General features: G+C 38.5%; 1 protein-coding gene across 1 annotated transcript in view; it reads left to right on the top strand.

The window, feature by feature from the left end:
• The window catches only part of LOC150080924 (protein VAC14 homolog), a 247,387-nt gene that overhangs the window by 177,057 nt on the left and 43,034 nt on the right, over nucleotides 1–27,296 (top strand). Inside the window, exons 12-13 of the mRNA XM_090382035.1 lie at nucleotides 6,262–6,436; nucleotides 19,972–20,090. Of these exons, the coding sequence (XP_090238161.1) occupies nucleotides 6,262–6,436; nucleotides 19,972–20,090 (294 nt within the window). The remainder of the gene's footprint in view (nucleotides 1–6,261; nucleotides 6,437–19,971; nucleotides 20,091–27,296) is intronic.

Raw genomic sequence — 27,296 nt, 5'->3', positions numbered from 1 at the left:
ATTGCCAAAAATACTAATGGTAATCTACAGAAATAAAGTATTATAAATTCAGCTCTCAAGGGGCATTTACAATTAAAAAGGTCACACTTAAAAGGTCACAATTACAATAAGAGGCAGCAACAATCCACTAAGTAATTCAGAACCATCAGAACTTAACGGCAAACGCTTCACCAATTCAACACTTAAACGATAGCGACGGCCACTTCATGTGGTCAACACTATCCAATTATGGATATCGACGAAAACAATTCCAATATGCACTTCCATTATATCAAAATGTTTATGCTAAAAAGGTTTTAGGTCTGAAAGCCTCAGACTGGAAAATTCACTAATTGAACAAGTTAGCCCATAACATCATGTTAGTTCGTAGTAAATCACCGCAGTAGGTGAAATGGCATCATTTTTATTATATCTCATATTGTGAATACCTTCACAACGAGTTGCCCTGATATTACACTACCTCGAATAAGCAATGCTTTGCCAGTGGAGAAGACTAATGTTACTTAATATCGGCAGATACCACCACGTTGGTATCCACCGAGAATAAGTAACATTAGTCTTCTCCACTGGTGAAGCGTTGCTTATTTGAGGTAGTGCAATATCAGGGCAACTCATTGAAGGTATTCACAATATGAGATATATTCTTCAAATAGGCTCTGTATTTGGGAAAGTTCTGACTCATAATAACTTTAATGCAACAACAAACAACACACCAACCGTACAACTGAAACTTTATTAAAATAATAATAATATAAGACCTGATAAAATATACTGATTGTACAATAAAAGCAAGAAAATAATAGATAAAATTAAAAATATAGACATTACACTATATGGAATTAAAAGCGATAAAAACAACCATAGCTTTCAGAGGTGACTGCCTCCTTTATCAACAGTAAGACTTAACTTGTCACTTTACATCCTTATATAACTGTTGGATCACGGCTCGAGCATGTGTTATCATAGGAGCATGAGCAGTATCCTCCACACGTGCACAGAAACAGGAAATGGCAAGGGAGCGTGCCAATCAGAACCATTCCTCCTATCCAAGTATTATGATTTTAAAGAAGGGATGAATACGGATTCCCCTGTCTCTGTTAATGGTATTATACTCAGAAGAACAAATCCACAAGTTCTCAAGACATTTGTAGTTCCAATATCCATGCAAATGATCAACTATGATGGCATCGTCAGGCGAAATTTGGTGGTTCTCCTCCCAGAAATGTTCGGCCACAGCAGACTTCCCATAATCTCTATCCTTTATTGTGTTAATATGCTCCCCTATACTATCTTTGAACCTGCGTTCTGTCTCATCAGTATAGCACTCCCCACAATCTGGGCATTTGATCTCAAACGATATGTTAGTGAGACAAAACGCAGGTTCAAAGATTGTATGGGAAGCATATTAACGCAATAAAGGCCGCTGATTATGGGAAATCTGCTGTGACCAAACATTCTTAGGAGGAGAACCACTAAATTCTGCCTGCCTACACTGCCATAGTTGATCGTTCGCATGGATATTGGAACCGCAAATGATTGGAGAGCGTGCAGATTTTTCTTCTGAGCACAATACCATTAATAGAGACAGGGGAATCCATATTCTTCTCCTCTTCGAAACCATAATTCTTGGATAGGATGAACGGTTCCACCTAGCATGCTCCTGAGCCATTTCCGGTTTCCATGCATATGCGGAGAATACTGCAGATGCTCCTACAATAACACGTACTGCAAGCCGTGATTCAAGGAATGTAGCGCTACAAGTTAAGTCTTACTGTTTATAAAGGAATCAGTCGCCTCTAAAAGTTACAGTTGTTTTTAACGCTTTTATCACTTTTGTTGTGTACAGTCAGTGTATTTTATTTTTACAAAATTTTATCTGGTCTTGTATTATTATCATTTTAATAAAGTTTCAGTTATACGGTTGGTGTTGTTGCATTGCCATTATTATGAGATATAATAAAAATGATGCCATTTCACCTACTTCAGTGATTTACTATGAACTAAAATGATGCTATGCATTAAGTTGTTCAATTCTCATAATGTTTATACTGTTTAATATTTTTTAATTTAAAAATAAAGAATTTCTATATGTAAAAAACATTAAGTGGAAAAACGTCATTATAATTGTTGTTTTCTGTATTTATTAATCATATAGACGATGGAATATCAGGCTTAATGTCCAAGTTTGCAGAAGATACAAAGGTGAGCAGGGTTGTTAATGACAATATGCTGCTGCAACAGGATATAGAAAAGTTGAGCAGATGGGCTTAGAGGTGGCAACTGAAATTTAACATTGACAAGTTTAAAGTACTCTATATGAGAAGCAGTGACCCAAGAATAACCTATCAACTGTGTGGCACTACACTCTCTAAACACTGACAGTGGTAGAGAAAATTAAAAGAACCTGAGGGTAATTGCACAGGCAGATGAAGTTTTCTGAGCAGTGCAAACGGTCTGCAAGAGTAGCTCATGGTGCCTTGTCAATGATATACAGGAATTTTTCTAGCAGGGATAAGGAGGTGATTATCTCCTTGTATAAGGCAATGGTCAGGCCACATCTTGAGTACTGTATACAGGTCTGGAGGCCTCATTTTAAGAAGGATGTAGAGCTGTTGGAATGAGTATAGAGAAGGGCAACGAGATTAGTGAATGGAACAATGGAACTCTTATGAAGAAAGGCTTAAATTTTGCAAATTACAGTGTCTGGAGACTAGACACCTGCGAGGTGATCTGATTAAGGTGTATAAAGTCTTGAATGGTTTGAGCATGCTCAATGCTGATGGGATTCTTCCACTTGCTCAGAATAATTGCCTGAGAGGGCATAAATTCAAATTGAGGAAAGACAGTTGTAGGATAGATATGTGGAAGTTTGCCTTTAGCCTGCAGGTGGTTCATTGCTGGAACAAACTTCCATCTGTCATAGAAGTTCATAGCTTAAAGAGATTCAAGACAGAACTAGACAAACATTTGGAGTGAGTGGATGGGTGAAATTAGAAGTGGGGGGGGTGTTTTTTTTTTTTTTTTTTTATGATGCTATATAAGCTTGCCTTCTTGCATCATGTGCCTGTGCTAATGCTAAGTCATAAAGGAGGTTAGGCAAGCAAAGGCAGATTATGAAAAATCTTTGGCAAAGGATGCAAAGACTTTACTTATATAAACTCTAAAAGGAAGGGAATGAATCAGATTGGTCGATTTGATATCAGTGTTTTAACTGTAGATTATCATTCTCAGATAGCTGCTGAATGAGTATTTTGCATCTACATTCACACATGAGGAGTTATTCAAGGAGGAGAGGGCCAGATTTTTATCAAACTCTTACAGGGAGCTAAGTGATTTTGTAATAACTGAGAGCAAAGTGGAGGAGAAATTGTTGAAGTTAAACATAAGGAAGGCACCTGGGGGTGGATGGAATCTATCCAGTTATATTAAAGGAGGCAGCAAAGGAAGTAAGCAAACCCTTAGCCATAATTATGAAAGCTTCTTTGGACTCAGGGGAGGTCCGCATGGACTGAAGAAGTGCAAATGTGTCCCCAATTCACAAAGGGGGATCGAGGGGTGACACAAGTAATTACAGACCTATTATTTTGACTTCTGTTCCAGGGAAAATAATGGAGTCACTGGTTAAAGAAGCATTGGAGGATCATCTAGACAAGACAGCAATAATAATTCAGACACAGCATGGATTTGTCAAGGGGAAGTCTTGTTTGACCAGTTTTATTGGATACTATGGTGTGGTCACAGAGGAACTGGATGCAAAAAATAATTTTTATATCATATACTTTGATTTCAGAAAAGTTTTTGATGCTGTTGCACATGGAAGACTACTGTACAAATTGGAGCAGTATGGCATTAATGGCAAGTTGCTGCAGTGGATAAAAGGATGGTTGAGTGGGAGAAGACAGATAGTGGTGATTAGCGAGTACTGCTCTACATGGACTACAATTATTTGTGGTGTCCCTCAGGGTTTGGTTTTAGGCCCATTGTTGATTGTATATTTATCAATGATATTGATGAAGGTATATCAAACTGAATGTTTGCAGATGATACAAAGGTTGGCAGGGTTGTTAATAGCAGTAATGACAGTATGCTGCTGCAACAGGATCTGTAAAAGTTGGGTAGATGGGCTGAGAAGTGGCAACTGAAGTTTAACATTGACAAATGCCAAATACTGTATATGGGTAGAAGTTACCCCAGAGAAAGGTACCAACTGTGTGGTACTACACTTAAGGTTGTAGAAAATGAAAAAAACCTGGGAGTAATTGTGCAGTCAGATATGAAGTTTTCTGAGCAATGCAGACAGGCTGCCAGAGTAGGTCATGGGGTCTTGTCAGTGATATACAGGAATTTTGCAAGCAGGGATAAGGAGGTGATTATCCCCTTGTATAAGGCAATGGTCAGGCCACACCTTGAGTACTACGTACAGGTCTGGAGCGCCTCCGTAGCCAGTTGGGCAGGAGCAGCAGCAGCAGTGCGTAGCACACGCGTCTTGATTAGACCAGGGTTCGAGCCCGTGACCACCAAATACGGAGGATGCGGAAAGATCAGGGAATGACCACCGCATATCCTTGGAGCAATATGGCCTTAGTTTCTAATGCTCCTAAAAACCAAATAACAGCAACAACAGGTCTGGAAGCCTCATTTTAGGAAGGATGTTGCTAGAACGAATACAGAGAAGGGCAACAAGACTGGTGAAGGGAACAAAGGGGTGCTCTTATGAAGAAAGGCTTAAGTTCTGCAAATTGCAGCTTCTGGAGACTAGGCACCTGCGAGGCAATCTGATTGAGGTTTGTAAGGCCTTGAATGGATTGAGCAGGCTCAATGCCTATGGGGTTCTTCCTTTTGCTGAGATTACAAACCTGAGCTGGCATAGATTCAAACGGAGGAAAGACAGGTATAGAATAAATGTGGGGAATTTTGCCTTTAGCCAGCTGGTAGTTGATTTCTGGAACAAACTTCCATATGTTGTTGTGGAAGTTGATAACTTAAATAAAATCAAGGCAGAATTAGACAAACATTTGGAATGAATGGATCAGTGAAATGGGAAGGGGGTTTTTTTTTTTTTTTTTTTTTTTGGCTGGTGCTATATAAGCTTGCTTTCTTGCATCATGTGCCTATGCTAATAATAATACACTGATGTTCATTATCACATACTTTTTTTTATGTGGGAAACTTGTTACTAAGAAAATAATACATTACAATATATAGATTGATAATGGGAATTAAGAAACCAAACCTGGTACAGGGGAAAACATCTTATGCAGGAATTTCTTATCTGGGCTTTATTGTAATTATTTTGACAATGAATACAATTGTTAACATATTTTGCAGTCATGCCAGCTTGTGTATTAAACCATGGTATGTATGTTCCTGCACTCACGCACTTGACCACTCGACTACATCGGGCTGTAAAAATGTTGTGTTTATGCTCCAACTATTAAGTCAGGGGAGTTTACAATTGCAAACAACTATTAGGTTCTGTGGCGTTTACAATTGCAATTAATCATTTTGACAGTGAATAGATATGAGGGACAACTTTTGCGGCAATAATTTTATTCCAAAGTTACTTCATGTGTAAAATTCACTTTAAATTTAGCATTTCATTGTATTGAAATTAATTAAATGTTAATTAACCTTTTCTGGAGTACTTACATATATAAACATATTTCAAAGTCGTTTTTCAACTACATTTCAGTAATGCATCCACTTATATATGAGTTGTCCTGAAATTATCTTTAGAGTGCTGCTATCTCTGTTTCCAAGTAATTGTAGACAGTTAAATCAGAGGAGCAGGCAATTACCATTGTCTAATTTCTGCTTACAAAAACCAAAATTCTCTGGAATTCAGATCCAGGAGTTAATGAAATTGAGTAAAGTGATACAAAAATAGATGTGAAGGTATTATTCATAATAAAAGAAGTAACAAAATAATTTTTTTTTTTTTTTTTTTTTTTAAATTCTGATTTTGCTTTTGACAATAATTCACTCTGATTTTTGGCAACCTTTTCAAAATATGAAGAAATTAATATTTAAAAGCATTTATTTACAAAGTTTTATTTTTACAAATTCCACGAAAAAACTTGCTCCACTGAACTTACTAGCAGAAAACTCATGGGCAGTGTGTTGTGGTCCATGCCCCAGGGTCCATGTGTTTGGCAAACTCATTCCTGAAAGAGATAATTATATTAGAAACTATTATATAACAATTATTCGATAATAGGGATATTTATTTTATTGCTCATTTGCTTATTTTTTTTTGCATAGACAACTCTGCCTTCTGTTAAATGCTGAAGATATATATCGTGCATTATCCGAGATACTGATCCACCAAACTGACCTCAGATTTGCTTGTCATATGGTACAGACATTGAATAGCATTCTTCTTACCTCAACAGAACTCTTCGATTTAAGAAATCAGTTAAAGGAACTGAAAACAGAGGTAGTGCTTTCTCTCTCTCTCTTTCTCTCTCTTTCTCTCTCTCTCTCTCTCTCTCTCTCTCTCTCTCTCTCTCTCTCTCTCTCTCATATTCTCATTAAAAAAAATATGATTATTTATAATTTAATTGTTCAATATGTATATTTATAATCACAAACTGCAACAAATAAATAGGAGCTTCAAAAATAAATTTTATGCAGTTCCTGAATGAAATATTTCTCTTTCTTTGAGTATTTTCCTACCTGGCAGCTTAGTTGGCACAATATATCAGTACCTGCCACACTTATTTGGAGAATTCTGCATATGATTCCGCTCTGCAATCAGAGAAATTATTTAGGCCATTTCAGTTGGGATTCTAGTTAACCAATCTCAGGCAGAAGGAGCAGGATTTTGCACAACATGCAAAATCAGCCTTGAAAACACACACACACACACACACACACATTTTGTACAGATGAGGCACTTTTGGATTAATCAGTCAATATGAGACAGGGTGAAGTGGGAGATGAATGAAATTACTATCAGAACTGGCTTACTATTGCGGTTGGTATATATTTAGTTTATATTGTTCAGTTGATAGTAATTTAATTTATATTGTTTGTTGTATATTACATCTCTAAAACTGGATTGATTCATGTTGTGCAGGGTGAAAAACTTTAATATACTTTTTGGGGAAAGCTCTACTCCCTCCACCCAAAATTAGCTAACTACAAGTATGGCCCAGATTGAATTGGCCTCTGCAAACTCCTCTGACTGGACTTGAATTCTGACCTCTTCAAATAAGTAAAAAGGCATAAAATTACTGTATTTCATGGAGGACTTGAGCAGTAGTGGTGTAAGAAGTTTGTGTAATTTGTTGACTTGTAAATAGTTAATCCTCCTAATTATTTTCTATTAAAGTATTTTTAGAAATGTGCAGCTTGCATGGAGATTGGTTCCTTTTCTGTGAGTATTTCTTCCTCCCACTGTTTTGTTATCAGATGCTATTACATTGGGGAGGGGAATTTTTTTCATTTTTTAAGTGAAGAAAGTAATATTTATGTTATATTCAAAACTTTCTTTGCCATTAATGTCCCACAAATTATTCATTAAATTGTGTCAGGTGGCATATTGTTGTTGCACTTATGAATGAATCATTGCATTAACAGTATTTAATAGTAGTAATATTAGATTGACAAAATGATGCAAGACAGAAATCTTATACAACATCAGTCAAAAAAAAAAGCACTTCCCATATCATCTAAACATCCCCTCTAACAGTTTATCTAGTTCTTCCTTGAATTTGTTCAAACTGTCCACCTCTACAATGCCAGATGGGAGTTTGTTCTGGCATCAACTACCTGCTGGCTGAAGGCAAATTTCTATCTGGCAACCATCCTTCCTCAGTTTGAATTTATGCTCTCTCATGTGCATAGTCTAAGCAAGAGGAAGGATTTCATTAGCATTGATCTTACTCAATCCATTCAAAGCCTTAAGCACCTCAACTAGATCTCCTGATAGGTGCCTAGCCTCCATACACTCTGCAGAGTGCAGAACTGAAGCCTTTCCTAGTAGGAGTACCCTTTTGTTCCCCTCACTAATTTCATTGCTCTTCTCTGGATCCATTCCGACAGATTCACGTCTTTCCTAAAATGAGGCTTCCAGAACTATATGCAGTACTCAAAATGTGGCCTAACCATATATAATGGGATAATCACCTTCTTATCCTTGCTGGCAAAATTCCTGTATATCATTGACAAAAAACCGCATGAGCTGTCCTGGTAGGCTGTCTGCACTGCTCAAGAGAACTTCATATCTGAGTCATAGGTCAATTAGTATACAAAGCATGATGACCTAGCTTATTCTTTTCTGAGGAGTAGTAATATATACCAGGTGTTTATAAAATAAGTTTCCCTATTCAGGAGACCCTAGTGTCAAAACAGTTAGTGATAGCGCTGTGAAAATCAGTGGATATGTCATTTCGGGTATGGGAAAGCAATTCATGGAAGAAAAAAAATATTGTTTAAATTTCTGCCACCATGGGGAGAAATTGGCACTGTAAACACGAGATGGAATACTTAACTTTGGATTAGATTTTAATATCAGAACTTATAAATCTACAGATATTGTTCTATGTGCTTTCCTTCACTTGAGATGACATTCTGAAAATGGAGGACTGTGTGCGACACAGTTTCGCGTAGCATCTCATTGAAGATGTTTCCTACATGCTGTTTAATGCTCGCTTTCAAATCAACAAGCATCTGTATACCGCCACGGTAAACTTTGTATTTCAGGTATCCCCATAGCCAGAAATCACAGGGATTGAGATCTGATGATCGGGTTGGCCAGAGCTGTGGAAAGTCTCTAGAATTGATGTGATCATTTCCGAATGTTGAACGGAGCAGTTCCTGCACTTGTTGACCAACGTGGAGAAGGGCACCATCTTGCATGAACACTACGGTCTCCAAGCATTGCCTTTCTTGCAGAGCAGGAATAATGTGGTCTCTTAGAAGAACGCAATACTGTGCACTAGTTACTACAGTACACCTTACGGGGAGGAGCATGAGGTGTAGATTCTTCAAAGAAAAATGGTCCGATTATAAACTCTGCTGTGAATCCACACCATACTGTAACATATGGACTTTGTGGTGGTCTTTCATGTATAGCAGGTGGATGAGAAGTTCCCCATATTCAGCAGTTTTGTGCATTTATAGCCCCACGAAGAGTGAAATGTGCCTCATCCGACCACAAGATCATTCGAGCCCATGTATCGTCAAGTTCCATACGAGCTAGAAATCGTAAAACAAAGTCTATTCATTGTTGCTGATCACAAGACTTTAGTTCTTGAACTAGATATGAATGTTGTATGGGAACCAGCGTAAAATTATTCAAAGCACTTTATGTACAGTAGACCAAGGATGGTTCAAGTCTCTTGACACACCTCTGGCACTACTGACTGGTAATGTTTCGCATTCTGACCATTGCAACCACCACTTCATCCACTACTGCCATTCCGATACGTGGTCATCCCCTGCCTGGAATTACACCTAACTCCCTGGTCTCTTTAAATTTCTTTATTAGTTTTCAAAGCCCCACTGATGTCAAAGGTCCTTTACGCAAACCTTTAAGTTTCCAATATTCACGTAGTGCTGCATTAGCATTACTATTATTCTGGTAGAACAGTTTTACTAAAAGAGCACATTCCTTTTTTATAAGAGCCATAATAGTTATTGACAGTGGCATTGGCCTTTCTGCGTTTATCTAACAGGATGTTATTTGCGTAAGCAGCATGTCTTGAAGTAAATGACAACTTTTACATATGTGCAGCGCCGTTTTTCCCCTGTGGCAAAAATTTGAACTAATTTTTTTTTCACTTCTACAAATCGCTTCCCGATACCCTAGACATACCCACCAATTTTCACAGTGCTAACTCTAACCGTTTTGACACTAGGGTCTCCTGAATAGGGAAACTTATTTTATAACCACCCGGTATATAATAAAATTATTTCTTTAAAATTCAAATTATGACTCTCAAATTCAAAACTATTTCACTTAAGTTTCATTTTTGAAATGTGTCTTAAACTGAAAAATATCTATGTCCACTATTAGTTTGCAGGTGAACCATAGTAATATTGATTAATTTCTGACAGATTTAATTCATCAGCCTTAAGTACTGCACACAAATATTAGCAATGAAATTATTCTTCTTGGAATAAAAATTGCACTGGAAAACTGGATAGATTCTGTTGTTTTTGAATCAACCACCAGATTGTCAGATCCCTGTACAACTGTCTTTCAAGGTCAGTATACATGTAACCAAGCCCAAACTAACCAGAGTTCAGATTGGTGCACACTTTTCTTCCTGCACTCTCAGTTCCAGATAACAAATGCTAGACCCAAGTAGACCTCTGCCATTACATGAGCAAACAGACCAGTATGTAACAAAGACGTTTGTGCCATACCCCCCCCCCAGAAGGGGCCCAAGATTACTTTTCATTTTAATCTTATATTGTTAATTATACACTTTACATGGAATTTATCAGAAACCAAAAGTTTTCTCTTTAACTGTTAAGATTCTTGGAGCAGTTATTGTTTTATTTTATTACCTGAGGGTCAGGTTAGGGACTCTCAGAATTTCAGTTTTTAGTTGCTGATAAAGGAAACTACACAATATGATTTTTGGTAACCATTTCATATATTCTCATTCTGGTAAGGAAATATTATTGAAAGTTTTCCAGAATATCAGTGGAAGTGGGTAAGTGTGAATAAAGGTATTATAAGTTTTTCATAGTATTAAATGATTGATGAAGAGAGTTGGAGTAGGGTGGCTGTTTGAAGAGTTTCTTTGGTGTGGCGTAGTTCTGATTATAGCTCTTAGTGAGTTATAATTCTATAGGTTCCTGGGACTTTTTTTTTTCATTAGTTGTTGGCGCATCGGCTTCTGTGGCCATAATGCACCTCCCAAAGTTTTTGCATTTTACTCTAATCCAAGCCCGAGGCGGGATTCAAACCTGTGACCTTTGGGTTTCCAAGCAGGCACTTTACCCACCTGGCTAGCCTGGTCAGCACCTCCTGGGAATGTGCCTTTCATTATACCAGCCTTGGTGTGTGTGTGTGTGTGTGTGTGTGTGTGTGTGTGTGTGTGTGTGTGTGTGTGTGTGTGTGTGTGTGTGTGTGTGTGTGTGGGAGGAGGGAATTGAAATTGAGCAGTCCCATGTTCATGGACTTCCTACAAATGGAGGTAAAAACCAAACTAAAAGTATTCTGCTGTGGGCAGTCAAAGAGAACTGAAATGTTTCAGTTTGGTTCCTGAAAGGGATTAATCAGGTCTATGATAGATAAATTTTTTGTTTAAATTTAATTTATGTATGCTTTATTTCTACAATATTTTGTAAATTTAATCCTTCACTTTTCTAAAGTATTTCTCTAGTTAAATTCTTTCCAATAACTTTGGTAGCTTAAATTTAACTTCACTAGTGGATAAAGCCTTGTTAACAGTTTAATTAAACTATTAATTAATTTCTTAAGTTCTAATTTTATTAAATAGTGGTTGTTACAATATCCACTTCAGTACACTCCTTACATTAGGTGTAAAGAATTGTCAGTTGAGCTTGGTGTACTAGACTGACCTTTGAATTTGTTGCATGTATAGCTTATGGCATGTATTAAAAAGCCAGTCTAGTAGACAAAGCTCAGCTAGTGATTCTTTTCTTTGCACCTGATGTAAGGAGTGTACTGGTCTCAAATTAAAACTTGGTGCTTTCCCAATGATTAAACAGACACAACTGGGGGCTCACGGGGACTCAAGTATCATGACTCATCAAGTGATGCATCCCTGATTCAAATCCTAGAAAACAACAGTCAAGTGCATACTGGTTGAAGGAGATTGTTTTATGGGGAGATTCTAATATCAAGGAAATGGGTGAGATTCCTTTGGATTGTAGAAATGCCAATGTGTTGCCAATACATAAAGACAGCTCTAAGAATGAAGTTGGTAACTACAGACTGGTTAGTCCAACTTCACTGGTAGGGAAAATCTTAGAGACAGTGATTGATTAAACGTGCAATCCAGAGATATTTAGATAGAAATAGCATTCTGAAGGACACACAACTTGGTTTTTATGTGTGTGTAAGCTGGATGTTGGAAACAATTTCAACATAGTTTATTTGTATGTTAGCAAGGCATTTGACTCAGTCCCTCATGAGAGGTTATTGTATAAGCTGGAATATGTTGGGATTACTGGAAAGATTCTAAGATGGATTGCAGGGTGGCTACATGGCAGAATATAGTGGGTTGTGATTAATGGATATTCTTCAGATTGGTGTAACATCAGAAGTGAGGTACCCCAAGGATCAGTTCTTGGACCACTGTTGTTTCTGATTTTCATAAACAATATCGACTAAGAAATAAAGGATGTGATGTCAAAATGTGCATACAACATAAAGATTGGGAGAGTCAACAGTGATCAGCACCAAGCAGCACTCCTTCAGGATGACTTGAACAGGCTTCAAGAATGGTCAGAAAAGTGGCAGCTGTGTTTTAATGGAGTGAGATGCAAAGTCTTATCTTATACCTTTCGCTTTGCTTGCATTGGGAAATAGCACCCAAAAATAACTTATACACTTGGTAGGGTTGAATTAAAAACAGTAGAGGATGAAAGGGATCAGGGCATCATGATACAAGCAGAAATTAATTTTTTGAGCAATGTAAACAGATGATCAAAAAATCCCATAATCTATTAATTATTTATCAGTGTAATTTATCAACCAGACACCTTAGAGGAGACCTGGATGAGATTTATCTCTAGGAGGAGTTAGTAAAATGAATGAAGGAAACAATTTCAACATAGTTGTATAGTTGAAGGTAGAATTTTCACTTTTATGAATAATTACAGAACTAGAAACCATAAATTCCAGTTACAGAGGAAGAGGCTAGATTGCAGGAAGTTTTCTTTTAGCCAGTGAGTTGGTGATTACTGAAACTCAACACAGGCAGAGGTGGAAGTGATTCTGCACTTCTATTGGAATGAGCAGCAGCCAAGAAAGCAAGTTACTGGAGATTTCAAGAACTTCTGGAAGTCAACATGAATTAAGTAAATAAATTGGTTGTGTTAGGGTAACTAAGAATAAGAATAGGGGCATGTATACTTGCATGTACACCAATGCTAGGAGTACAGTAAATAAATTGGATGAGTTTGAAGTGCTGGTCAAGATGGATATTGTTTGGATATCAGAGACATGGTGTCATGCAGATATAAGTAATGCAAAATTGGAATTTGGAGAGTACAATGTGTACAGAAAGGATAGACAGGATAGGAAGGGAGGATTAGTTATGCTCTTAGTTAAGAAACACATAAAATCTAAGACAGAGCATCCAGTTGACATTGGTGAACAGTCCAATGTTGAGTCAGTTTGGTGTGACATAAGCACTGGGAAAGCAAAAATGAGGGTAGGGTGTGTTATAGGCCTAATGACTCTGATGAGTACATTGAACAACTATACAGAGAAATAGAGTGGGACAGTAAATTAGAATGTCTTATAATGGGGGATTATAACTGCCCAGATATTGACTGAAACTTGTGAATTGGTCACTTACACACTAGCAAGACTTTTGTAGATTTATTGGATGTTTGTTTCCTACAGCAGCATGTTTGAGAGGCAACCAAATGGAGAAATACTTTTGATCTGATTATCACTTTCACTTTTTACTTTCACTTGAAATCACTAAGGATTTCAAAAACCGCTGGAATTCAACATGAATTAAGTAAATAAATGGATTGTGTTAGGGTCACTAAGAGTAAGAATAGGTGCATGTATACTTGCATGTACACCAATGCTAGGAGTATAGTAAATAAATTTGATGAATTTGAAGTGCTGGTCAAGACATCAAAGGTGGATATTGTTCGAGTATCAGAGACATGGTGTCACACAGATATAAGTAATGCAAAATTGGAATTTGGGGAGTACAATGTGTACAGAAAGGATAGACAGGATACAAAGGGAAGACGAGTTATGCTGTTAGTTAAGAAACACACAAAATCTAAGACAGATCATCCAGTTGACATTGGTGGACAGTCCAATGTTGAATCAGTTTGGTTTGACATAAGCACTGGGTAAGCAAAAATGAGGGTAGGAGTGTGTTATAGTCCTAATGGCTCCAATGAGTATATTCAACAACTATACAGAGAAATAGAGTGGGACAGTAAATCAGAATGTCTTATAATGAGGGATTTTAACATCCCAGATATTGACTGGAACATGTGAATTGGTCATTCACAATAAAACTACAAAAGTCTAACAAGACTTTTGTAGTTTTATTGGATGTTTGTTTCCTACAGCAGCATGATTGAGAGTCAACCAAATGGAGTAATACTCTTGATCTGATTATCAGCAGTGATTATTCATGCATCAAGAATTTGAAGATAAAGGAAACACTAGGTGGCAGTGATCACAGTGTACTGATGTGGGATTTACTTAAAGATGTAACTACCATCAGGGGTAGAGGGAAGGGTATTTGCTTTCATAAAGGTGATTACAGTAGTCTCAGATAGTTTTTAAATTCTATGCAGTGGGACCAATTGATGATGTTACTAAAAGTAAATTCTAAATGGGAAGCATTCAAGGAAATACATGAGAAATACTGTTCAGGGCCTAATGGATGTCAAATGAACTAATGAGACTCGTGACAGAGAAGAAAAATTGTATGAGATGCATACAAATTATTATGCGACACAGAAGCCTATGGTAGATATAAGCTAGTCTGTAATCAAGTCACATCCAAACAGGAGGAATTCTGTATGGAAGTGGAGGACAAAAGCCTATTAAACTCTAACAGGAAGCTAAATGATTTTTTAATAACTGAGAGCAAAGTGCAGGAGAAATTGTTGAAGTTAAACATAAGAAAGACAACTGGGTTGGGTGGGATCTATTTAATATATATAATATATAACTGGATCTATCCAGTTATATATTAAATTTGGGATTGGTATTTTGGGACACCCGGGGTGGTTGAGATCTATCCAGTTATATTAAATATATAATTGGATCTATTTAATATAAAATATATAACTGGATCTATTTCATATATAAAATATAACTTTAATATATAACCAGATCTATCCAGTTATATATTAAAGGAGGAAGCAAAGAAAGTAAGAAAACCGTTAGCCAAAATTATGAGAGCATCCTTTGACTCGTGGGAGGTTCCTACGGATTGTTGATGTGCAAATGTATCCCCATTTCATAAAGGGGGATCAAGAGATGACATGAGTAATTACAGACCTGTTAGTTTAACTTTGGTGACTACAGTGGTCTCTGACAGTTTTTAAATTCTGTACAGTGGGGCCAACTCATAATGTTACCAACAGCAAATTGTAAGTGGGAAGCATTCAAGGAATTAATCGTGGAAGCTACTAAACGTTTCATACCTATTAAGAAATATTGTTCAAGATTTAGGCCTAAATGGTTTTTTTTTTTTTTTGGTAGTTGTTGGCGCATAGGCTTCTCTGGCCATAATGCACCTCCCAAGGTTTTTGCTGTACTTTGATCCAAGCCCTAGGCGGGAATCGAACCCTCGACCTTTGGGTTGCCAGGCAGGCACTTTACCCACCCAGCTAGCCGGGCCGGCGCCTAAATGGTTGTCAAATGAACTAATTAGACTCGTGGCAGAGAAGAAATATGCATGGGATGCATATAAATTATCAGGCGACACAGAAGCCTATGGCAGATATAAGCTAGTCTGTAATCAAGTCACATAGGAGATTAGGCAAGTTAAGACAGATTACGAGAAATCTTTGGCAAAGGATGCTAAGGAAAACAGCAAGGATTTCTTTGCTTATATAAACTCTAAAAGAAAGGGGAAGAATCAGATTGGTCCATTGATATTGATGGTTCGACTGTTGATGATCCTGCTCAGATAGCAAACAAACTGAATGAGTATTTTGCATCTACATTCACACATGAATTATTAAGGAAAGAAAATACCAGAAGGTTATCAAATTTTGTAATAACTGAGAGCAAAGTGGAGGAGAAATTGTTGAAGTTAAACATAAGAAAGGCACCTGGGGTGGATGGGATCTATCCATTTATATTAAAGCTGGCAAAGGAATTAAGCAAACCCTTAGCCATAATTATGAGAGCATCCTTGGACTCAGGGGACGTCCCCACCCACTGGATATGTTTGCATATGTGCCAATTCACAAAGGATGTCACAAGTAATTACAGACCAGTTAGTTTAACTTCTGTTCCAGGTTTTGAATCACAGGTTCAAGATTCGTTGCAGTATCATCTACACAAGACTGCAGCAATAATTCAGACACAGCATGGGTTTATATTGTCTGACAAATTTTATTGGATACTATGATATGGTTACAAAGGAAATGAATTCAAAAAATAATTTTGATATCATATACTTGGATTTCAGGAAAGCTTTTGACACTGTTGCGCATCAAATACTACTGTACAAATTGGAGCAGATTGGTATTAAAGGTAAGTTGCTACAATAGGTAAAAGGGTTGATGAGTGGGAGATGAGAGAGGGTGGTAATCAGTGGGCACTGCTCTTCATGGACTAATGTTATTAGTGGAGTTCCGCAGGGTTCGGTGTTGGGCCCTCTGTTGTTTTGTATATTTATCAATGATATTGATGAAGGTATATCAGGCTTAGTGTCGAAGTTTGCAGATGATACAAAGGTTGGCAGTGTGGTTAATGACAGGATCTAGATAAGTTGGGCAAATGGGCTGAGAGGTGGCAACTGAAGTTTAACATTGACAAAAGCAAAGTACTGCATATGGGTAGAAGTAACCCCAGGAAAAACATACCAAATATATGATATCAAAATTATTCTTTGCATCCAGTTCCTTTGTGACTACATCATAGTATCCAATCAAATTGGTCAAACAAAACTTCCCCTTAACAAACCCATGCTGTGTCCGAGCTATAACCGAAGTCTTGTCTACATGATCCTGCAATACTTCTTTAACCAGTGTCTCCATTAATATCCCTGTAACAGAAGTTAAACTAACAGGTCTGTAATTACCTGTCTCCTCCTTTGATCCTCCTTTGTGAATTGGGGTCACATTTGCACATCTCCAGTCCATTGGTACAATGGACTGGAGTATGTCAGTTTTCAGACTCCCGAGTCTGGAAACTGACATAATTACGGCTAAGGGTTTGCTTACTTCCTTTGCTGCCTCCTTTAATATAACTGGATAGATCCATTCCACCCCAGGTGCATTCCTTATGTTTATCTTCAACAATTTCTCCTCCACTTTCCTCTCAGTTATTACAAAATCATCTAGCTCACTGCCAGAGTTCAATTCACCTCTGGCATTCCCCTCCTTAAATAACTCCTCATCTGTGAATGTATATGCAAAATATTAATTTAGTTTGTTAGCTACCTGAGCAGGATCATCAATAGTTGAACCATCGATATCAAGTGGACCAATCTGATTCATCCCCTTCATTCTAGAGTTTACTCAAGTAAAGAATTCTTTGCTGTTTTTCTTTGCATACTTTGCCAAAGATTTCTCGTAATCTGCTTTTGCCTGCCTATCCTCCATTGGGATTTGGTTACAGACCAGCTTATATCTATCATAGGCTTCTGTGTCACATGTTAATTTATATGTATCCCATGCATTTTTCTTCTCTGTCACAAGTCTAATTAGTTCATCTGACATCCATTTAGGCCTAAATCTTGAACAATATTTCTTAGTTGGTATGAAAAGCCTAGTAGCTTCCAAGATTATTTCTTTGAATGCTTCCCATTTTGAATTTGCTGTTGGTAATATCATCAGTTGGTCCCACGGTATAGAATTTAAATACTGTCTCAGACCACTGTAGTCACCTTTTCGAACACAAAAACCCTTCCGTTTACCCCTGATGGTAGTTACCTCTGTGTAAATCCCACTTCAGCACAATGTGTTCACTGCCACTTAGTGGTTCCTTTATCTGCAGATTCTTAATGCATGAAGAATCACTACTGATAATCAGATCAAGAGTATTACTCCATCTAGTTGCCTCCCGAACATGCTGCTGTAGAAAACAATCATCCAACAAATCCACAAAAGCCTTGCTAGTGTGTGAGTGACCAACCCACAAATTCCAGTTAATCTCTGGAAATTAAAATTCCCCATTATGATTTACTGGCCCACTCTATTTTTTCTGCACAATTGCTCATTATACTCATCAGATTCATTAGGCCTATAACACACACTTACTCTCATTTTTTCTTTCCCAGTGCTTATGTCACACCACACAGACTCAACGTTGCATTGTCCACTGACATCAATTGGATGCACTTCCTTAGATTTTATGTGTTTCTTAACTAACAGGATAATCCCTCCTCCCTTCCTGTTCTATTTATCCTTTCTGTACACATTGTACTCCCCAAATTCCAGTTCTGCACTGCTTATGTCTGTGTGACACCATGTCTCTGATATCCCAGCAATATCTGCCTTTGATGTCTTGACTAGCACTTCATGCTCATCAAATTTATTAACTATACTCCTAGCATTTGTGTACACACAAGTATACATGCACCTGTTTCTACTCTTAGGTACCCTAAAAGCCCATGTAAATATACCCCTTGTTCCACTATGACACAACAGTTAACTAATTTGGCCAGCTTTCATTGCCTCGATTGGGCTTAAAACAGCCCAGATACCCAGATATCCTAGGCTCAGTTGGCCCCAGTTGCCCAAGTGTAAAAGGCAACTAGGGCCAACCCATCCAAAAAGTCGATCATCACAAGTATCTGGAATTTACCTGGGACAACAAGTTATCCTTCACTGAACATTTCACTACTACCAGGAAGAAAACACTAGCTGCCATCTGGCGCTCAAGACAAGACCAGTGCGTAGCACACATGCTTCTTGATTAGACCGGGGTTCGAGCCCGTCACCACCAAATACGGAGGATGAGGAAAGGTCAGGGAATGACCACCTCATTTCCCGGAGCAATATGGCCTTAGTTGCTAATGCTCCTAAAAACCAAACAACAAGCGCTCAAGACAAGAATTGGCTGGGGTTCAAAATGCTCAACTGGTGAGGGAATATATTGTTAGGTGCATTGCCCCAGTTGCCTTTTACACTTCGGTTATGTTTCTCAGCTCCTGAAACATATGTCAAAACCTTCCTAAACATACAATATTGGATACTCAGGTGGCTAAACAAGATTTGCCAATTCCCCTTCACTGTCTCTACAGGCATTATGTATGCAAATAAAGAGTGGACACTTGGATGTTTATTGTCATTTGGACAAATATTCATATCCTGGCCAAGCTATTGACAGGAAGATATGTTGCACCAGCACTTACAGGCATCATCTCACACCCACGAAGTCAGAGGCAATCCTACAGCCTGCAAATTAGGCCACTTCACTCTAATCTAAACTGCTTGAAAAGTTTAAACAGGACGTTCCCATTAAATACCACAGAAACCCTAAACCGGTTTCAGGTTAACTGCAAAAAACTATGCTCCATTAAGGCCTACAGAAAGACTATCCACCAAGAAACAACTGAGTTATGCTGTCATCGCGACATTTGGGTATGAAGTTAATAAATTTAATTTGCAAATGCTCCTCCACGATGACATTCAGCAATGAAGAACAAAGTTTTTGTATTAATATACATATTTCCTTTATTACTAAACTGTAAATATTTTTGTAAATTTATCCTCTGCATTGTAAATATACCCCTTCTGGCTTGCACGCCGTACAAGGGGAGATTGTAACTTGCAATCAACTGAATAAATAAATACTTTTTTACCTATTCCTAACGTGGATGGTTTGTGTGATTCATTTATCCAAAATCCCAGGGTTGTCCATATACTCTTGGCGATATACTGTTTATGTGTATACTGTTTTTCTTTATTTTCTTTTTTTTTATGAAAACTCCAAATCATTTATATTTTATTTTTGTACTGTTTGTTGGATAGCATTTGTGATTTGCAATTATTTTTAAATGCAGATTATGAAAAAATTTTAAAAATTATTTTTATCTTTAAATATTTGAACTAATAATTAAGTGAATGCTTCATATAGATGTGAATTTTTATTTGTAGGAGAGCTGGTCATTATTTTGTTGTCTCTATCATTCTTGGTGTCATAGTCCTGTGGCAACAGTATCTCTCTGCTTTCTGACTCAGAATTATAAGCATGTTTGTGACTTGCTAAAACTCTTGTATCCTTTTCAGTTAAAACTGTCAAATATAGAAATGATTTCATAATTAATTTTTCCTTAAATATGGAAGAAGATTAACTAGCTTTGATACACTTTGATTTGAAAGCCTTACAGCATAGTTAAGCTTCTTGTGATATACAAATCAGTAATGTGCTACACAAATTAAAAATACTTTATTTGTATACTGCATTCACTTTCGTGACCCTCCATGGAATAGTGGTTGTGCCACTGTCTACCCATTTGGAAATGTCTGGGTTTGATTCTTGTTATTGACTTTAAGACTTCCAGATCATCCAACTCAACTGCTACTTTTCAATCTTAAAAGGATAACATACTATTAACAATAAACCCACTGAAAATAGACTAACTGGTATTAGACTACAAGAATTGATGCATTGCTGGAATGTTCATTTTGAAAACATGCTGAAAGAAACCAAAATACCTGATCTGCTTTGGTCCTCAAACCCAACTTACTGTGACACCTATTTCCAACAATGGGGGAAAAAGTCCCTGGAAAACTGTTACATCAAGCAACTGCACGAAGGACATGCTGCTAGCAATGCCAGAGCTGCTTAATATATACTGATGGCTCAAAATCAAATGCTGCCATAGGTGCTGCAGCAGTCTTCCCCTCATATACAGTATCTGTATCTCTCCCGGTTGAATGTAGGAGTTATACTGCAGAACTTTATGCAATCCATCTAGCTATAGACAATATCAATATCTGTCTCAACACTAATAGTTTAATATATACAGACTCCCTGAGTGCACTTTCTGCAATAAGTAACAATTTCTCAACCCCACATCCCATAGTAAAAGAAATCCAGTCTTGTCTAAATCATTTGAGGAATCTGAATCATACTGTAAGTTTCTGTTGGATTCCAGGGCATGCTGGCTTCACAGGTAATGAAAGAGCAGACCATGCAGCCAACACCCAAAGAGCAGCGCACCTCCATCTTACCAAGTACCCTATATAAATTTCCTAAAACATATCCGACTTATCTGCAGGGACCAATGGTTAGATATTTGGAAGACACATGCAAACAATAAATTAAAAAACAGGCATGAAGAAGTAATACTGGCAAGATTGCACATAGGGCACACACACTTGACCCACTTGTTCCTGCTCATAGGCAATGACCCTCCTATATGCACACATTGTTCATCACAGCTTACAGTTCGACATATTCTGTTAGACTGTTCATATTATTCCCATATCAGAAATGCTACTTTTCTCTCTCTGACTCAAATACAAGAACCTTTATTACTAACCCACCTATTGGGAAACAATGCCAATCTGGGTTTGCTTTTCACTTATCTCAAACAAATTAGCCTTTATGAATATATCTAATATCAAATAAGGCAAACTCCGGTACCGTTCCAATTATTTGAATAGGCACATTTTGGAGTTGCCCTTGTGCCACAAAACCTCTACACCACCACCACAAAATCATGAGACTTATGCATGAGATGCATATAAATTATCAGATGATATAGAAGCCTATAGTAGATATAAAATAATCTTCAGTCAAGTCACAAAGGAGGTTAGGCAAGCTAGATTACAATATGGTTTGAATCACATTGGTCCACTTGATGTTGCTGGTTTAACCGTTGATGATCCTGCTCAGATTTCTGACAAACCAAATCGGTATTTTGCATCTACATTCACACACATGAGGAGTTCTATGGGAAGGGCAATACCAGCAGTTCATCAAAATCTGATAGGAAGTTAAATTATTTTGTAATAACTGAGAGGAAAGTGAAATTGTTGAAGCTTAACTTAAAAGAGGCACCTGGGAGGGATGAAATCAATACAATTATATTAAGAGAGGCAGCAAAGCAGGTAAACAAACCCTTAGTCATTTTTATGAAAGCATCTTTGCATTCAGGTTGGTTGGTTTTTAGTTTTTTATGGTGCAAAAACAACCAGGGTTATAATGCGCCAAATCACATGCATTCAGAAGAGGTCCCTATGAATCAAAGATGTTCTCCAATTCACAGAGGTGGGGGGGAACAAAAAGTGACTTGAGTAATTACCAGACCTTTTAGCTTAATTTCTGTTCTAGAGAAAATAATGGAGTCTTTAGTTAAAGAAGTAATGCAGGACCATCTAGACAGAAATGCAATTATACTGCAGTCACAGCATGGATTTTGTAAGGGGTAATCTTGTCTGCCCAATTTTACTGGATTCTATTATTCAGTAACAAAAGAACTGGATTGAAAAAATAATTTTGATATTATATACTTAAATTTCAGGAAAGCTTTTGATACTGTTGCACATAAAAGACTGCTTACAAATTGGAGCAGTGTGGCATTAAGAGCAATTACTGCTCTGGATAAAAGGATCATTCAGTGGGTGAAGATAGATTGGTTAGAAGTGGATAGAGTGGTTATTAATGGACTAATGTTATTAGTGGAGTCCTCCAGGGTTCAGTGCAGGGCCCATTGTTGTTTTCTATATTTATTAATGATATTGATGAAGGTATATCAGGCTTTATGTCTAAATTTGCAGATGATACAAATGTTGGCACGATGCTTATTGACAGTAATGAAGCTATGCTGCTGCAACAAGATCTAAAAAAAAATTAGGCAGGTGGGATGGGAAACAGCATTCGAAGTTCAGGCTGCCAAGACAGTTCATGGAGTTTTATGTATAATATACAGGTACTTTTGCTACCAGGAATAAGTAGGTGATTATCCCATTGAATAAGGCAATCATAGGCCATATCTTGAGTATTGAATACAGATCTGGAGGCATCATTTTAGGAAGAATGTAGAACTGCTGGAACAAGTACACAGAAGGGCAACAAGACTGGTGAAGGAAAACGAAAGGGTTGTCTTACAAAGACTGGATTCAGTATCAAAAATTGCAGCATCTAGAGACTAGGCACCTGTGAGGTGATCTGATTGAGGTGTTTAGGACTTCGAATGGAATGAGAAAGTTCAGTGCTGATGGCATTCTTCCTCCATTCACTATGCATAAGAGAGGGCATAAATTCAAACTGGGGAACAATGGTTGCAGGACAGATGAGCTCAGATTTTCTTTTAGCCAGTGGGTGATTGATTGTTGGAACAAACTTTTTATGGAAGTGTGCAGTTTGAATAAAGTCAAGAAAGACCTAAACAGATTATTGGAGGGGAAGGACAGGTGATGTGGGAAGTTTTTTTTTTTTTGCTGATGCTTTATAATCTTGTTTTCTTGCATCATATGCCACTAATAATAATAATAATTATTATTAATGACCAATCCCATCAAAAGAGGAATCTTTCAGGGAGATGCTCTGAGCCCACTGTGGTTCCATCTAGCACTCATCCTGCTATCCACCATGCTTAATGGCAGCAAGTATGGATATAACCTCAAAGAAGAAAGAACCTGTACACCTCACCCACTTGATGTACATGGATGACATCAAGCTCTACATGGCAACCGAGAATAACTCCAGCAACTACTCCGGATCACCAAAGAATTCAGCAAGGAAATCAGGATGGAATTTGCTCTAGACAAATGCAAGACCCACACACTGCACCAGGGAAAATTAGTCAGCTGAAATGCCAGCTGCTGACTGGTAAAGAGATCGAAGCTATGAGAGAAGGAGAAACTTACAAATACCTAGGGATGATGCGGGCTCAACAGTTAGAGCACAAGGAAATCAAGAAGTGCCTGACCAAAAAATATCATCAGAGACTCAGAAGCCTGCTGAAAGCAAAATTGAACAGAGGGAACACAGTTAAAGCCATAAACACCTATGTAGCTCCAGTATTAATATACTCCTTTGGGGTCATACATTGGACTAACACCGAGCTAGAAGATATCATGCAAAAGACAAGGACAATGATGACCAAGAGCTGCCAACGCCACCCGAAGTCAGCAGTGGAGAGACTAACAATAGCTCGGAAAGAGGGGACCTGATAGACCTGATAGAGCAACAAAAAGAGCGATAGTTAACCTGAAGGATTACTTCGAGAACAACACAGCACCAGGCCATAAGGAAGATAGATAAGTGGTATACCCCACCCAACCTAAGCAAAGAGCCTCCTCCCGCCCAGACAGCACAAGAAATGAAGCTAGAAAGATGGGCAAAGAAGACACTCCATGGCAGACACTGCAATGACCTCCATCAAGATCACATCGATAACATTGCTTCCAATGCATGGCTCACAAGCGGGACACTCTTCCCCAAGGCTGAAGGATTCATGCTGGCCATCCAAGACCAGATAATCAACACCACAACTATAGAAAATACATCGCAAAGGAGCCCAGAATGTCAGATGACACATGTTGACGATGCCACCTGGCCTCAGAAACGATCTAACACATCACCGTGGGGTGCAAGGTGATCATCCAGATTGAGTACACTCATAGACATGACCAGGTAGCCAGGATAATACATCAGAAGCTAGCAAGGAAATACCAGTTGACCAAAGAAAGTATACCGTACTACAAGTACGAACCCCAGGCAGTACTAGAGACCCCAACCCACAAGCTGTACTGGGACCACGCCATAATAACAGATAAGTCCATCCCACACAACAGACTGGACAAAACCCTTGTGGACAAGATGGAAAAGGCTACCTACCTGATTGAATAGCGGTGTCCAACACTAGCAATGTCCAGAAAACTCTTGAGGAAAAAATTAGGAAGTACACGAACCTGAGACATGAGGCCAAGGAGATGTGACATATGCAAGAAGTAACGACCATCCCAATCATCGTGTCGACCACCGGTATGGTGCCAAAGACCCTGCATAGCAGCCTAGCAGCAATAGGTCTCCCAGAGAACACCTACAAGGAACTCCAGAAAGTCACAATCCTGAACATCTGTAGAATAGTCAGAGAGTTCCTCAACCAACAGCAACACCAGACATTACAACCACCCTGTGTACTTGGTAGCAGTACCCGTCACGGAATGGAATCTCCCAATCAGGGAGAAATAATATAAGAGCAATAATAATAACTGGATACTATCTGCACAGCCATGTGACTGTGCCACTGTAGCAGCCAGGATAAATGGAAGAGAAACCAGAGACCAACAAAATGCAAAGACAAGGTACCACCAGCATGGGAAAGGATGCTACAGCACAGGATGGGAGAGCTAAGAGTGAAGATTGGCCAACTGACCCAGTACCAACGGTATAACAGAAGTAAGAAACTAATCAGAAAAATGATCATCCCCAAGAAAGATAGTATTCACAGCAAACACGAGACCCATAATCATAGAATACCTGACACCCTCAAGGAGAACCTCCCTGCACTCAGTAAAAGACTTGCTGATATAGGGAGTGTGCCCAGAGAGAAACAGACAACCAGATATATTAGATGAAAACTAGAGAGCCTTCTGCAGGAACATTAGACAACAGGAGAAAGAGGGCAACAGACCCTTTAATCTGAAGGCACTCTAAGTTCTTTTTTTTTTTTTTTTTTTTTTTTTTTTTTGATTTGGTAGTTGTTGGCGCATCGGCTTCTGTGGCCATATTGCACCTTCCAAGGTTTTTGCAGTACTTTGATCCAAGCCCGAGGCGGGAATCGAACCCGCGACCTTTGGGTTGCCGGGCAGGTACGTTACCCACTCGGCTAGCCCGGTCGGCCTCTAAGTTCTGTGGTAAACCGTTCAGCAGCAAAGTTAGCCATAATGGCTATGCCCCCCCCCCCCTGGATAGACCTAGAATGGAAGAAAACCATGCAAAAGAGATGACAGGATGGGAGATTCAGGAGAAAGAAGTACAGCAGTTGCTCAGGAAGTACCACAACTGGCAAACCCCGGGAATAGATAACATCCACAAATATGGGTCCAAGAAGTTCAGCTGCAAAACAGGCACATAGCAGAACAGTTTACCCAGATGATAAAGCACCCTGACACAATCCCAGAGTCTCTGAATCAAAGAATCACCTACCTGAAGGCTAAGGGCAAAGATACCACAAACCTGGCTGTGTGTGGACCAATCACCTGTCTCTCAACAGTGTAAGAGATCCTGACCAGCTGCATAACTAAAAAAGATATCAGACCTCTTGAAGAGCCAGAACAACATCAATAACAGCAAGTGCAGATATACCCTGAAAGAAGAGAGGAAGAACATGAACACCCTCTCTCACCTGATGCACATGCATTACATCAAACTCTGTGCTACAACCGAAAATCTGCTCCAACAATTCCTCTGGATTGCAGAATTCACCATTGACATTGGGGTGCAGTTTGGCCTAGACAAATTCAAGACCTATGGATTGCATCAAGAACATCCAGTCAACTAAAACTAGCAGCTGAAGACCACTGAAGAGACTAAAGCATTGGCAGAGGGAGAGACCTACAACAAATATCTGTGAATGATGCAGACTCACCGGTTAGAACACAAGGATATCAATGCCTGCCTGGCTGAGAAATGCCATCAGAGACTGAGAAACCTGATAAAATCAAAGCTGAATGGTGAGAACATGATCACAGCCATGAACATTTACACAGTCTCAGTGTTAACATACTCCTTTGGGATCATAGATTGGACCAACACTGGGCTGGAGAAGGTTATGAAATTGACCAGGATTATGATGACCAAAAGCCACCAACACCATCTGAAGTCGGCCATTGAGAGAATGACCATAGTCCAGAAAGGAGGAGGGAAGAGATTGACTGACCTCGTTGAACAAGAGAAGCAGGCGACTAACTTTAGGGATTACTTACAGGAAAACATAGCACCAATCTACCAAGCTATAAGAAAAATATACAAACAGCACACAACACTCAACCTTAACATGGAGGCCTCACTCACATGGACAGAAAGAAGCAAAGGCAGAAAGATGGGTGAAGAAGGCACTCCATGGCAGAACTACAGTCACCTCCATTAAAACTACATAGATAAGGTAGCTTTCAACACATGGCTCATGAGCATGAGGCTCTTTCACAAGACTGAAGGATTCATGCTTGCCATCCAGGACCGAATAATCAACACCAGGAACTACAGGAAATACATCACCAAGGACATTGGAGTGACAGATGGCACATGTTGATGACGCCACCTCTCCCCAGAAAAAATCCAGCACATCACCCTGGGATGCAGGGTGATCACCCAGATGGAGTACATGAACAGGTTGCCAGGATAATACATCAGAAGCTAACACAAATATGCCAGTTGGTCAAAGAAAGAAAGTGTACCGTATTACAAGTACGAACCTTGGGCTGTACTGGGATCATGCTATTATAATGGACAAGACCAGAAG

Source organism: Mastigoproctus giganteus, chromosome 9 (genome assembly GCF_048544385.1).
Source record: "Mastigoproctus giganteus isolate SK-2022 chromosome 9, ASM4854438v1, whole genome shotgun sequence".
Lineage (NCBI taxonomy): Eukaryota > Metazoa > Arthropoda > Arachnida > Uropygi > Thelyphonidae > Mastigoproctus > Mastigoproctus giganteus.
The sequence above is the reverse complement of the archived record's forward strand: the minus strand, read 5'-3'. Positions and strand labels throughout refer to the sequence as shown.